The 15,185-nt window shown below is 34.5% G+C and overlaps 1 protein-coding gene across 4 annotated transcripts in view; it reads left to right on the top strand.

The window, feature by feature from the left end:
- PRKACB (protein kinase cAMP-activated catalytic subunit beta) overlaps positions 1-15,185 on the top strand; it is a 148,700-nt gene that overhangs the window by 45,437 nt on the left and 88,078 nt on the right. Inside the window, exons 2-3 of one of the 4 annotated variants that reach the window (XM_044944785.2) lie at positions 7,604-7,678; positions 7,787-7,930. The exons of 2 other annotated variants lie outside the window; for them this stretch is intronic. In XM_044944785.2, coding sequence (XP_044800720.1) covers position 7,930 — 1 coding nt within the window. In that variant the 5' untranslated portion in view covers positions 7,604-7,678; positions 7,787-7,929. Of the gene's footprint in view, positions 1-7,603; positions 7,931-15,185 lie in introns of those variants that run through there. One more of the 4 variants, XM_044944779.2, reaches the window with a different exon arrangement.

The following is a 15,185-nucleotide window of genomic DNA, read 5'->3' as shown; positions in this document are numbered from 1 at the left end:
CAAATGTGTGAAACAGCTTCACTAAACATGACACAGTAGGTGCTGACCTAAGTAAATTTGGAAGTAAGTAGAGTCTCTAATAGCAGAGGCTAAAGAAACTGTATAGTAGTGTACTCTAGTTGATAAAGTTGTTTCCCATGGGGATAACGTTTTTAACTGGATCAGATTCACAATGCTGGTGTTGCCATGTGTGTATACTGAAATTAAGTAAGTAAATGGATGGCACATGGTTGAAGCCAAGTTTCTCACTATTGGAGAGGGAGTTTTCAGGTAAGCAAGGGAAGAAGCTAAAATGAATTGTAGAGTAATGAATTAGAGTTAGCAGTACCAGGAAGAATTTATGTTTATCTTACTTTAGATGTAGGTGGTTACATATAGAAATATTTTTTAAAATGGATATACATATATGTTAGTATTCACATACATTTCTCTCTTTCACAGCTAAGAGGGCTTGGAAGCAACAACATCCCAGTAGCCGTAAGCGCACCTAGTTTGAAATTCTTGATTTCTAATACTCTTCTCCAGTAAAGGAAGTAGGGCTTATTGGAGAAATGACTGATTTGGGGACTGGAGCAGTAAGTACAGAAAATGAGCATGGCCCATTTTATAGTGACTTAGCAGCAGCGGCAGCATTTTATAGTGGTAGAAAATAAGTAAGTGCTCAAATACACATGCATGCACATGTGTGTATGCACACATGATTACGTATCAAAAGACATAGAGGCAATTGAGTTTCCAGTGCTCAAAGCTTGAGTAATTTTAACAACAAAATAATGTAGTATTGGATTAGGGCCCAAAATATAGAATAAATATCCATGAGTTCATGTTGATGTTAATAAATGATTAAATAAATAAATAGGCAGAAGAGATACATTTCCCAGGCAGAATTCCACTATGCCTTCAATGAGATAGTATAACTCCCTATTCTTGAAGTGCCCTGGGCATAGTGAGTTTATTTCAGAGAGTACAGTATGGAAAGAAACGGGGAAAAGTAATTATAAGTGAAGTCACCTGATAAGAACTACTTCAGCCAGGTGATCAATGCTTCCAGGTCAGTATCCACAGTGATAAGCCTTGTTGATAGTATATAGCTTTGATATGATATAAATGCAACTTTGCTTCTTTTGTCCTCTTCTTATTAAGAACCATAACCCTAGCTAATCATTAAAAAAAAAATCACACAAATACCAACAGAGGTATACTCTACAACATACCTGACCAAAACTGAAAATTGTCAAGGTCATCAAAGCAAGGAGAGTTTGAGAAACCATCACAGCCAAGAAGTGCCTAAAGAGACTTGAACACTAAATGTAATGCGGTATCCTAGAGGAGATCCTGGAACAGGAAAGGACATTAGGTGAAAACTGAAAAAGGAAATCTGAGTAAACTTTGGACTTTAGTAACAATAAGGTATTAATATTGGTTTATTAACTGTACAAATCTACCATGTTAATGTGAGATGTTAATAATAATGGAGACTGATGTTGGGTATATGGTATCTCTCTGTACTAGTATCTTAGCAATTTTTTCTGTAAATCTAAAATTATTCTAAAATAAGTTTCAGTTCGGTTCAGTTCAGTCACTCAGTCGTGTCCGACTCTTTGCAACCCCGTGAATTGCAGCACGCCAGGCCTCCCTGTCCATCACCAACTCCTGGAGTTCACTCAGACTCACGTCCATCGAGTCAGTGATGCCATCCAGCCATCTCATCCTCCATCGTCCCCTTCTCCTCCTGCCCCCAATCCCTCCCAGCATCAGAGTCTTTTCCAATGAGTCAACTCTTCCCATGAGATGGCCAAAGTACTGGAGTTTCAGCTTCAGCATCATTCCTTCCAAAGAAATCTCAGGGCTGATCTCCTTCAGAATGGACTGGTTGGATCTCCTTGCAGTCCAAGGGACTCTCAAGAGTCTTCTCCAACACCACAGTTCAAAAGCATCAATTCTTCGGCACTCAGCCGTCTTCACAGTCCAGCTCTCACATCCATACATGACCACAGGAAAACCAGAGCCTTGACTAGATGGACCTTTGTTGGCAAAGTAATGTCTCTGCTTTTGAATATGCTATCTAGGTTGGTCATAACTTTCCTTCCAAGGAGTAAGCGTCTTTTAATTTCATGGCTGCAGTCACCATCTGCAGTGATTTTGGAGCCCAGAAAAACAAAGTCTGACACTGTTTCCCTATCTATTTGCCATGAAGTGATGGGATCAGATGCCATGATCTTCATTTTCTGAATGTTTGAATATTAGTAACTGTGATCCACCATATTAGCAGACTAAAGAAGGCTAAAGCCATATGATCAAACCAACACATGTGAAAAACCATTTGATAAAATTATCCTTTTTATATAAAAGCACTCAGCTAACTAGGATTACAAGTGAAGTTCTTTATCTCAGTACGGAGCATGTACAAAAAATTTCTACAGTTGACATCAAAATTAATGATGAGAAACTGAACCCTTTGTTCCTAAGATTGGGAATAAAGCAAGAACGTTCAGTCTTACCACTTGTTTAATGTGTTCCTGGAAGTCCTAGCCAGTACAGTATGGCAAGAAAAGTAAATAACAAAGGAATTAAAAAGGAAAAATAAACCAAACTGTATCTGTTCAAAGGTAACAATTTTCTACAAAGAAAATCTCAAGCAATCTACAAAAGGAAAAGATTCCTAAAGCTTAATAAGTGAGTTTAGCCAGGTTCCAGTACACAAGGTTAGCATACAAAAATAAGTCATATTTCAATATACTAGCAATGAACAGTTGCAAACATCTTTCAAAGTACCACTTATAATAGCTCCAATTAAAGAGCAGTAAGTACTCAGGTATGCTGCTGCTGCTAAGGCGCTTCAGTCGTGTCCGACTCTGTGCAACCCCACAGATGGCAGCCCACCAGGCTCCGCCCTCCCTGGGATTCTCCAGGCAAGAACACTGGAGTGGGTTGCCATTTCCTTCTCCAATGCATGAAAAGTGAAAAGTGAAAGTGAAGTCGCTCAGTCGTGTTCAACTCTATGCGACCCCATAGACAGCAGCCTACCAGGCTCCTCTATTCCATGGGATTTTCCAGGCAAGAGTACTGGAGTGGGTTGCCATTGCTTTCTCCATACTTAGGTATAAGACTGACAAAATATGTACAGGGTGTGTATGCTGAAAAATATAAAACATTGATGAAGGAAACCAAAGGCCCTGAAAAATGAGATACGATATGATCATGGATTGAAAGACTCAACCTATTGTTATCATTTCTCTCAATAAACAATCTCAATTAAGTTCTAGCAACATTATTTTTGTAGACATGGACAAACTTTTAAAATTTATATAGAGAAGTTAAGAAATTATAATAGCCAAAACAATTTACAAAAAAATGTTGAAAGATTCATACAATCAGTTTGAAGACTTACTTAAAAGATACAGTACCCAACACAGTATCCCACTGATGAAAGAACTGGCACATAGGTCAGTAGAACAATGTAGAAAATCTAGAATAGACCTACACAGTTATGGGTAACTGATTTTTGACAAAGGTGCAAAGGCAATTTGATTGTACATGTATATATAAATTGTGGTAAATCCATACAGTGGAGTACTAGTCAATAAAAAATTAGTAAGCTATTGAAAAACACAACATGGATGAACCTCAGTTGTTATGCTGTGCTAAATGCAATCAGCCAGTCTTAAATAGTTGAATTCACTTATAAAAGGTATGAATCCATTTTGGGAAAGGCAAAACTATTACTCTAAAACCTTTATTTGTATAGCAGGGGTCATGGTCATATCATTTGCCCTCTGCCTGCAGCAGATATATTATTTACATATCAAATATGCTTCCATGTTTTTTTTTTTAAATTTAACCTTCAAACTCTAAAGTATATAGTTCTTCTTGGCCCCAACATGATTATAAACATAAATGTGGACAGTGAAATTGCATGGCTATAAGGTCACCATCTGAATGAACATTTTCTCGTAGCAGAATCTCAGACTCTGGAAACTATTTCCATCTCCTACTAGCCGTTAATCTCTACTTCCCTACCCTTGTTTGAAAAAGTCTTTACTGTGGAAATCATTTTGTCAGTACAGATAGCCTTGATGGGGTCTCTCAGAGTCAGACACGACTGAAACAACTTAGCAGCAGCAGCAGCAGGAAGCAGAGGACATAGGTGACTTTTGGCAAGTCACTTAATATTTATAAGTTTGTTTTCTAATCTTAAAATAAGGATAATAATACCTGTCCTGTTTGCTTCTTTTGAAATCAGTGGAAACCATTTTATATGTTGTAAAAGGTTTTTGTAAATGTAAGGTATCATCATTACTATTATTTAACATCAGAAATAAAGCAATATTTTGTGATATGGCAATCAAAGGAGGTTCAACTCTGAAAATTATTATGAATTTTAGAATTAACGCAGAATGAATAATAAAGATTTTATAACTTCTAGGTTGATTACTCACTAGTTTTATTATCGTAGTGAAAGGGTTAGTCGCTTAGTCATGTCAGACTCTTTGTGACCCCATGGTCTGTCCATGGGATTTTCCAGGTGAGAATGCTGGAGTGGTTTGCCTTCTATTCTCCAGGAGATCTTCCCGACCCAGGGATCAAACCCAAGTCTCCAGCAATGCAGGCAGATTCTTTACCATCTGAGCTACCAGGGAAGCCCTGGTATAGTTTATTATCATACATTATTTAAACTATTAATAGAATATAAGATATGTTGTTACAGCAAGTTTTGGGTAGATGGCTAGACATCTTAGCACAAATTCAGGTTATGAAGATACTATCAGGGTAACAAGCAAAATACTTCTTAAGATTAATTTAAATTATGAAGAAATTCAGTTTTAGTTAAAGCTGTAGTTATTTCCTTCTAGCAGTAGATGACAGTAGCGTTCTTTGTAGTAAGAATCAAATTGCCTAAGTACTTATATAACAACAGCTTCCTGGTCACATTACCATATATAGAAATACTGCTGGAAGGACTAAAGATTTTACTTTCTATAAGGACTTTTTAACAGATAAAAAAGAGTTTTATTGAAGAAAAAGGATAAATTTTAAATGTTGAAGATTACTCCTTTCTCTGCTTCCTCCACCTCCTCCCCCACTTTCCTATGGTAATTTTGTTATAAAGTTTATACATTGCTTTAAATAAATTAATCTGAGTGTTATAATTAGAAATCTGGAATATTTGTACGAAACTCCAGCAATGTTGGATATGTCTAAGCTAGACGTGTTAAAAACAGATATTTTGGGCTGAAATATTAGAATTAGCTTATACTTTTGGCAAGGGAATACTGTGAGTGTAATATTTTGGGGAGGTTCATATGTCAGAGATGAGTGATTGCAAGGAGTGGCTGGAAGAAGGGAAAAGAAGTTATTTTAGAAATCCACATTTGCACTAATAAAAATGAAACTCAAAGAATGAATAAAATTTTGTAACAGATTAAATAGAGAAGTTAAATGACATTACTTCCATTGCTGTTGTCTCTATATATGAACAGCTAGGTGGTTGTTGGATAATTTACAAATATGATCCTATCATAAGTAAAATATTTTCAAGTGTTTGATTCTACTTAGACCTTTAACTTATTAAAAATGAATGAATACTTTTATATGTATATTTATTATGTTTGAGACATAAATTTATAAACAAATTTTAACATAAAATCCCAAGATTATTGGAAACAGCAGGGAGAGCAGTTTATTTTTCCAGGAAATGTGTGGGAAACATTACCATGAAGAGGTGACATCTTTGCGGAGCCTTGAGGATGAATAGAATTTATCCCAAGAAAGCAAGTGAAAGATTCAGGAATTTTATCCACTTTACACCCATTAAGAGACAGCTCATAGTCTGCTAAGCTAAGTCACTTCTGTCGTGTCTGACTCTGTGCTACCCCATAGACGGCAGCCCACCAGGCTCCCCTGTCCCTGGGATTCTCAAGGCAAGAACACTGGAGTGGGTTTCCATTTTCTTCTCCAATGCATGAAAGTGAAAAGGGAAAGTGAAGTCGCTTAGTCGTGTCCGACTCTTCACTACCCCATGGACTGCAGCCTACCAGGCTCCTCCATCCATGGGATTTTCCAGGCAAGAGTACTGGAGTAGGGTGCCATTGCCTTCTCTGATAGTCTATAGATGTTTATTAAAGACTGTAGACACCTGTTGATGGTGTGTTTTGTGTTAAGTTGGTTGTTAATAAAGAAATTATCTATTATATACACACATTTCTCAGAAAGCTACAATTTAAGAAGTTTGGTCTTGTAGATATTGTTGCCTGTTTGTTTAAATTGATACTAATTTTATTGCACAAAATAAAATGTACACAAATGAGCTCTTACTTGGCAAAATGCATTAGTCAGTGTTTGCTTTGTATGCATGTGTGTGTGTGTGTGTGTGGTATCCTAATTTGATTACATATTATTCCTTTTTATTCTGCTTGTCATTATTGTTTCTATTTTGTTTGCTAAGCAGTAGGCAGGAAATCATAAGATTTTTTGATAGATTACTTTTTTATAATTTATTTTTTAATTGAAGAATAATTGCTTTACAGAATTTTGTTGTTTTCTGTCAAACCTCAACATGAATCAGCCATAAGTATACACATATTCCCTCCCTCTTGAGTCTCCCTCCCATCTCCCATTTGATTTTTTTTTTTTAAAGATCTTTCCTTTCGCTCCTTCCTCCCCCCTTATCATCCTTTAATAAAAATGTCACAAGGCAAGTACCCAGAATCATTTTTAAATGTCACAGGTTACTTTTTTGTGCAAATGGACAGTTTACTTTTAACTGAAGGAGCTGTTTCAAAGTGAGATCCCTAAATCAAGACATCAGGTAAAAGCAATCCTCAGTGTCAAGTCTAGAAATTAACATATCTCAGTCAACTAGAAGGATTTTTTTCCTCTCAATTGAAATTTCTTGCTGTGACTGATTTTATATATTTTAAATCAATATTTTTTCAAATCATAGAATGTTTTAAAATGTACTGCTGATGTCCACTTGTCAGCAAATTATGTTTGGTAAGCAAAGAATCCCAGGGACAGAGGAGCCTAGTGGGCTGCCGTCTATGGGGTCACACAGAGTCGGATATGACTGAAGCGACTTAGCAGCAGCAGCAGCAACTACCATACTAAGTTTTTGTAATTTCTGTATGTATTAGATTTAAGTCAGTGAGTTAGCAATGTTGAGGTTTTTTTAATTATAGTTCACATTTTTTTCATTAAAAGTTATGTTTGTTTTTTAATGTTTTGCAATATCTGTTCCATATCAGTTTTCAATGAAAAGTTAACTGTTTATAAGGATCTATAAAGTCTATACTAGTCTGTATTAGCTGATTTGCTGGGGGGAAAAAACCATACAACCTTTTAAACTTATTATATTCGGAGAGTGGTTTGACCTTCAGTTATTTGTATAGGGTTGTAATGTATGTTTAAATAGTTTTTCTTTAAAAAAAATTTTTCAGCTTATTATTTATATTTAAAGCTTTATATTTAATGTTCTCATTAACCTGTGTATTAGTATTAAAACACTCAAACATAGACCTTTTAGGATGATATTGCAAGTCTTTAAAATCTTCATCTCTAGTTGGACAGTTTTAAGGCTCAGTAATGTGCTGTTTTATATTAACAGGAAACAGAACAGCAGTAGTGGTTTGAATACCCTGCAAACAGGAAGTTTGACACATGCATAGCTCTTAGCTTCTGTGTAAGTAGTTGTTGAGCTCCTTCTGGAAATATTTTCAGTTACGATAAGTTAAGTGTAAATACACATGAATGGCAGCTTACAGAGAAGTACCCTGTAACCAATATACAGGTACTACTGCTCTTCAGAAATTGGAAGGTTTTGCTAGCCGATTATTTCATAGACACTCCAAAGGTACTGCACATGATCAGAAAACAGCTCTGGAAAATGACAGCCTTCATTTCTCTGAACATACTGCCTTATGGGACAGATCAAGTAAGTTTTGTTTTTGTTTTTTGATGATACATTGTAACTAGAAGCTAAAATACTAATTGGAGTTTTAGAATCACTCAGAGAACTATGGGGGTGTTTTTTAGTTGTCTTTTTTGTAATTTGCACAAATATATTTGGCAAGGTAAAGTTGAAAAAAATCCACAAAACTTGATTATAAATTGAGCTGAATCATATAGTTCATGGTTTCGTTTTAAATACAATCAGTTAAATTGAGTATCAGTGGGAAAATTTTCTGCAAGATTTTAATTTCTAGTGTGTATTATAGTTTTGTTTCTATTTTTTTGTTTTTATGTAAAAGTAAAATGCCTACATTTAAGAGAGATAGTTTATTTTTTTTAATGTCATACATTTTAAGCCTTAAAATTCAAAAGGGGATAAAAGACCCCTTGAATTTATAATTAAATTTTTATTATGTTTGCCATATTTTATTTTTAAATGCATGTGTAAAAGTTAGTTTAACAAGCAGGATTTATAATATGAAGGCATACTATGATTACTCTATGTATTCTATGTGAAATCTTACATTTATAACATTAAAAATATCAGAAGCTTTCTTAGTGGAGGGTACTTGTTTATGCATGCATCACATTCTTTCCAGACATGGTGAAGTGTTTGGACTTACTGCTTGGCTGAAATGGTGATACGTAATGATTTTTTTGTGACATGCAGTTTTTAAAGGATACATTTCAATTATAAACAATACCAGTGCTGCCTTTCCACATCTCACCTTGGACCTTCCTCAAAGTATTTTTGTCACTCTGATTAAAGGAACAATAGAATTACTCTTGGTACTTTTTAGTGTCTTTGATCACCAAATAGCACTAGGTTTTGCCTCTTTCTGTTTATATACTCCATAGCAGTTAAGGAGGAAAACTCAGCTAAAAAAGCAACAACAGAACAAGAATGGCTTGCAGAATCGATACCTTTGTTTATATAGTAGCTTCATAGTTCCATGGAAGCTTATTTGAATTTTTTTAATCACATCAGAATTTTTTTTACCTTTAAGTTATATTAGAGAGAAAGTAAAAAACATGTATTTGTACTTTTTTTTTGTCCTTCTAGAGATTTTGATGATTTATAATTAATCCTTACTATGTAGCAAGTTGGTAATGAGAAATTGCAAATATCTTCAAGGTAATGAACTGTTGAATATTGAAATAGGAGTACATTATTAAAATTTACCAAGCAACAAAAGTGTGCTGTTCATTCTACTTGCCCTATTCTTTTAAATTGCAGTCTCCTAAGGCCTTTTGGAAATCATTTTTATGCATTTCATGGATCTTTTAATTAAACATTCAATGAGGAATGAGGACAGCACTGGATTAGTACACTAGCCCCTATTTCTACAAATAGAGGGTATTTAGTAAATGTGTCACAAATAATGAATGTCATGGGCTTTTAATAATGAAAAGTTGTGTTTGAGCTGTACCCTCAACATTTAAAAAAATGTGTGGGGCTTATAACACTTTCTGAGACACATTTCAAAATCTAGCAATTGAAGGTAATATCAGGAACTATGATTTCTTTTGGAGAAACAAATAAAATGCTGTTAACATTTTTCTTTATTGTGATGTCACAAAATAATAGGATCATAGTGCACAGTGAGAAGGAAACAGCAACCCACTCCAGTATTCATGCCTGGAAAATCCCATGGACCGAGGAGCCTGGTGGGCGACAATCCATGGGGTCGCAAAGAGTCGGACATGACTGAGCGACTTCTGTGTGTGCACAGTGAAATGAAGTACAAACTTTGTAGCCATTCAAATAATAGATGTGATATAAGAAATACTTAAAGAGTTACTGTTCATTAATCAAGCATTCTTTCACTTTCTATTTCATATCCCAGAATATCATAGACAAAATAATTGTATATATGTAGTGATGAGTATGATAGGCATGGAGTTCTGGTTTCCTATTATGAAATGTTTTGATGTAGAGGAGAAAATAAGGATACAACAGAAACAGAGGAATCCTTTTGTTTCAAAATTCCAAGGTTTATTTTTGGTGGAAACACAGATTTTTATTCATTTATAGTGTGAGTTATGGAAGGCACTTTGACAGTATGCAGTTTTCGTGCAAACTACATTCTTCATGCTACTTAGAACAGTTTACTTGCATGATTTGTTTGATAAGAAAAAAGAATATAATATCTCCTGCTGATAAGCTCTCTGAATATGCTTGTTTCAAAAGTTCTATTTAGGAAATAAGATAAGCACAGAAACTACATTTAATTTTATTAAAAATTACGTTTCTGAACTATTGAGTAAAGATTATAATGATCAATTTAGGCATATATGAAATATAACAATTTTAATACAAGTTTCTTTATTCTTCAGTGACATTAAATTTAAGAAGAAACAAAAAATAAAGGCCATATAGTGGTTTCCAGGTGCCTTAAATGTGTTTTATCTTTTACTACTAAAGTAACAGGAATTCCTGTTTGATAACATAAATATTTAACAGCTGATTCCATGAACATATAAGTACATGAAGTTCAAAACAAAAACATAAAGGAATTCTTTTTATTCTGACTCAGAATGAAAGGGAATATTGACATTCCACTGAGTTTTCTTTCTAGCAAATTTGTTATGGTTAGCTTCTAAATCTTTCTTTGATCATAAATGGTGTGTTGAGTTATACAGTGCTGAACTTGATGGAAGTTTTGCACATTTTAAATGTTGGACTTTATATATTTAATGTCTAATTGCAACAGTTTAAGCACTGAATAGATGAATACCATCAAATACTTTACATATTCTTTCCTGTGAATTGATGGGTTATTTCTCTGGCAGATACAAATCCATATTAGTGAAGTTTAGATAAAAATACTGTATTGAACAAATGAGCAATTTTGTATATGGATTTTTTTCAGATAGAATCAGAGCTAAGTTCAATTCAGTTCAGTTGCTCAGTCATGTCCAACTCTTTGCGACCCCATGAACCACAGCACGCCAGGCCTCCCTGTCCATCACCAACTCCCAGGGTTTACCCAAATTCATGTCCATAGAGTTGGTGATACCATCCAACCATCTCATCCTCTGTCATCCCCTTCTCCTCCTGCCCTCAATCTTTCCCAGCATCAGGGTCTTTTCAAATGAGTCAGCTCTTTGCATCAGGTGGCTAAAGTATTGGAGTTTCAGCTTCAACATCAGTCCTTCCAGTGAACATTCAGGACTGATCTCCTTTAGGAGGACTGGTTGATATCCTTGCAGTTCAAGGGACTCTCAAGAGTCTTCTCCAACACCACAGTTCAAAAGCATCAATTCTTCAGCGCTCAGCCTTCTTTATAGTCCAACTCTCACATCCATACATGACTGCTGGAAAAACCATAGCCTTGACTAGACAGACCTTTGTTGGCAAAGTAATGTCTCTGCTTTTTAATATGCTGTCTAGATTGGTCATAACTTTCCTTCCAAGAAGTAAGTGTCTTTTAATTTCATGGCTGCAGTCACCTTTTCCTCCTCTGAGTCTCAAAATTCATTCTTCAATATACTTGAAGGCTCCATCTTCTTCTTAATGCTAATTTCTTCTTTAGTGCTAAACTCCCACAGAAAGTTACTTATACATTTTTAAGCTACTATTTCATTGTTCTTTGACTACTATGTTCTCTGTATGTTTGCCCTTTCTGCTCTTGTTTTTGAGGGTAATAATTTAATCTTATTTTTCCCATAGCCTAGTTTTCAGGCTATAATACTGTAAATCCTCAAAAAATTAACTACTACCAAGAGGCAGTGGAATATTGCAGATGAAAAAAAGTAGATGAAAAGATAATGTGGGAGGTCTTTTAGCTTAGAAGTTACAAAGATACAGATATAGTACACTAAAGCAGCTGTCTCCAACCTTTTAGGCACCAGGGAAGACAGTTTTTCCACAGACTGGGAGAAGGATGATTGAAGTGCATTACACTGACTGTGCACTTTATTTCTATTATTATTACATCAGCTCCACCTCAAATTATCATGCATTAGATCCCTGCACTAAAGCATGGGAGTAAACTGCCTTAAAGACTGAATGAACTTTGGAAAGTTAAAGCTGCATAAACTGGTCTATTATAACTGCTTTAGCTCTTTGTATATTCTATTCCATTATCAAGATAATGGGTATAATTCCCTGTGCTGTACATTAAATCCTTGTTGCTTCTGTACTTTATAAATAGTAATTTGCATATGTTAATCTCATACCATTAATTTGTGCCCACCCTTTCCCTCTCTACTTTGGTAACCACAAGTTTATTTTCAATGTCTGTGAGTTGGTTTTCTATGTCTGTGAGTCTGTTTCTGTCTGTGAGTCATATTTGTCTTTCTCTAACTTATTTCACTAAGCATAATATTCTCTAGGGCCATCCACGCTACTGAAAATGGCAGTATTTCATTATTTTTAGTAGCTGAGTATTATGTATGTATATATTTATATATATATTTATATACACATGTACACCTACATATATATACACACACACATACATATATACATTCACACATATATACACACATTCATATACCATACCTTCTAGTTGTCTATTGATGGACATTTGGGTTGCTTCCATGTCTTGGCTATTGTAAATAGTGCTGCTATGAAGGTTGGGGTGCATGTATCTTTTTGAATTATTATTTTAATTTTTTTGGATATATATACCCTAGAGTGGAATTGCTGGATCATATGGTAGTTACTGTTCCCCCTAGTGGCTGTACCAATTTACATGCCCATCAACAGTTTATGAGACTTTCCTTTTCTCCATATCTTCTCCAACATTTGTTATTTGTACATTTTGGATTATAGCCATTCTGTGAGGCATGAGGTGATAGCTTTGTGTGGTTTTGATTTTTGCATTTCTCTTAATAATTAGCTATGCAGAACTAACACTTTTGGGCACTATGTGAACATGATAACGAGTAGTCAGACAATGGAATCCCATTATAACAACAGTGTAAGGTGTTTCTTCTACTTGGAATTTCCTTTTCCTACTACTGCCAATGATGGGGATATATCCTACTTTAAGCCTCTGCTCACATACTATCTCTGTAACAAAATCACTGAAGCATTCTGTTCCTCTGACGTTTATCCTTTTTAGAATTCATGATCTCTTCATGTGTTCTATAACATCTATACTCACTTCTGTTATGCTTTATTATATAGTATTAAAATTATATTACATTAGTCCTCAAGTTTGATTTGATTTTAAACTCCTAAAAGGCATAGAATTTGTCAGTTTGTTTTTGTATTGCCAGCGTATTTCTCAGTTAATGTTGAATTGTTTGTTAGACCAACATTAAATATCACTACAGTCTTATAGTAACAAGCTTTCTCTAAAAAATTGTTCTATTGTGATCTTCGTAATCTACATGGTTATAGAAGGAAGACTGAGTATATAATATTATATAGTGTCTTGCTCAAGTTTCATCCCAGTCTAGTAGCATTAGCATCACCCAGGAGCCTGTTAAAAATCAGGCCCAGATCTAGATCTAGTGAGTCAGAATCTGAACTTTAATAAGATTACCTAGCTGATTGATATGCACATTAAAGTTTGAGAAACACTTTTTCCCTAATAACATTTTAATCTGATTACAAATATTATGCCTTCATTGGAGAAAATTTGCAAACTGTAGAAAAGAACAAAGTAAAAAATCACATGCAATCCCACCAAAAGATAACCTTGTTCTATGTATATCTGTTTTATGCATAGGTACACAAATTTCCACTGTAAATTGGAATCTCTCGATACATATGTCATAACATTTTGCCTTATCATAGAGATTGTTCTACAGTACAAATGACTTTTTTGTGTTCAGTCTTAAGGATGTACCACAATTTATACCATCACTAGCTATCTAAACTTTTTAATTTTTTGCTGTTTTATAAAAACTGCTGTGATAAACATCTTTGTAGCTAAATCTTTGTGCATATCATTATATTTATATTTTACAGAACAAATGTAGAGAACTGTTATAACCATTTTAAGACTTTTGTATTAAATTCTGTCCCAGATACACATGTACTGTATTCTTTCAGAATTAAATTTGTTTCAAATTGGTTGCATCCCAATACAAAATAAAAAGTTTGAAGTTTATAAAAAAAAGTGCTAAATGCAAAGAAAGATTATTAAAAGCAGCAAAGGAAAAGCAACAAGTAACATACAAGGGAAAACCCATATGATTAACAGTGGATCTTTCAGCAGAAACTCTGCAGGCCAGAAGGGAATGGCAACATATATTTAACGTACTGAAAGAGAAAAATCTACCACCAAGATTACTATACCTGGCAAAGATCTCATTCAAAATTGATGGAGAAATCAAAAGCTTTACAGACAAGCAAAAGTTAAGAAAACTTAGCACCACCAAACCAGCCTTGCAGCATATACTAAAGGGACTTACATAGCCAGTAAACACAAGAGAAAGGAAAGAACTGCAAAAGTAAACCCAAAACAATCGAGAAAATGCCAATAGTAACATATATCAATAATTATCTTAAATGTAAACAGATTAAATGCACCAACCAAAGATACAGACTGACTGGATATAAAAACAAGACCCATATATATATACATGCTGCCTACTGGAGACTCACTTCAGAACTAGAGACACATACAGACTGAAAGTAAAAGGATGGAAAAGATCTTACATGCAAATGGAAAGCAAAGGAAAGCTGGAGTGACAGTCCTTATTTCAGACAAAATAGACTTTAAAGAATATTATAAGAGACAAGGACAGTACATAATGATCAATCCAAGAAGAAGACATAACAATTGTAAATATTTATGTACCCAACAAAGGAGCACCTCAATACATAAGGGAAACACTAACAGGCATAAGAGGGGAAATTGACAGTAACAAAATAATAGTAGTGGACTTTAACACCCCACTTACACCATTGGACAGATAATCAAAACAAAGAATAAGGAAACAGAAACCTTAAATGAAACATTAGACCATATGGACCTAATGCATATCTTCAGGACTTTCCACCCAAATGCAGAAGAATACACTTTCTTCTGAAGTGCACATGGAACATTCTCCAGGAGAGACCACATCTTGGGCCACAAATCAAGCCTCAATAAATTTAAGAAAATTGAAATTGTATCATATATCTTCTCTGACCACAATGCTGTGAGACTAGATATCAACTGCATGAAAAAAAAAAGAAAACTGCAATAAATAAAAACTTATGGATATTAAACAATACATTACTAAAGGTTACTGAAGAAATAATACAGGAAATCAAAAGATTCCTAGAAACAAAT

This window comes from Bubalus bubalis, chromosome 6 (genome assembly GCF_019923935.1).
Source record: "Bubalus bubalis isolate 160015118507 breed Murrah chromosome 6, NDDB_SH_1, whole genome shotgun sequence".
Lineage (NCBI taxonomy): Eukaryota > Metazoa > Chordata > Mammalia > Artiodactyla > Bovidae > Bubalus > Bubalus bubalis.
Note: the sequence above shows the minus strand (reverse complement) of the source record. Positions and strands in the feature narration are given on the sequence as shown.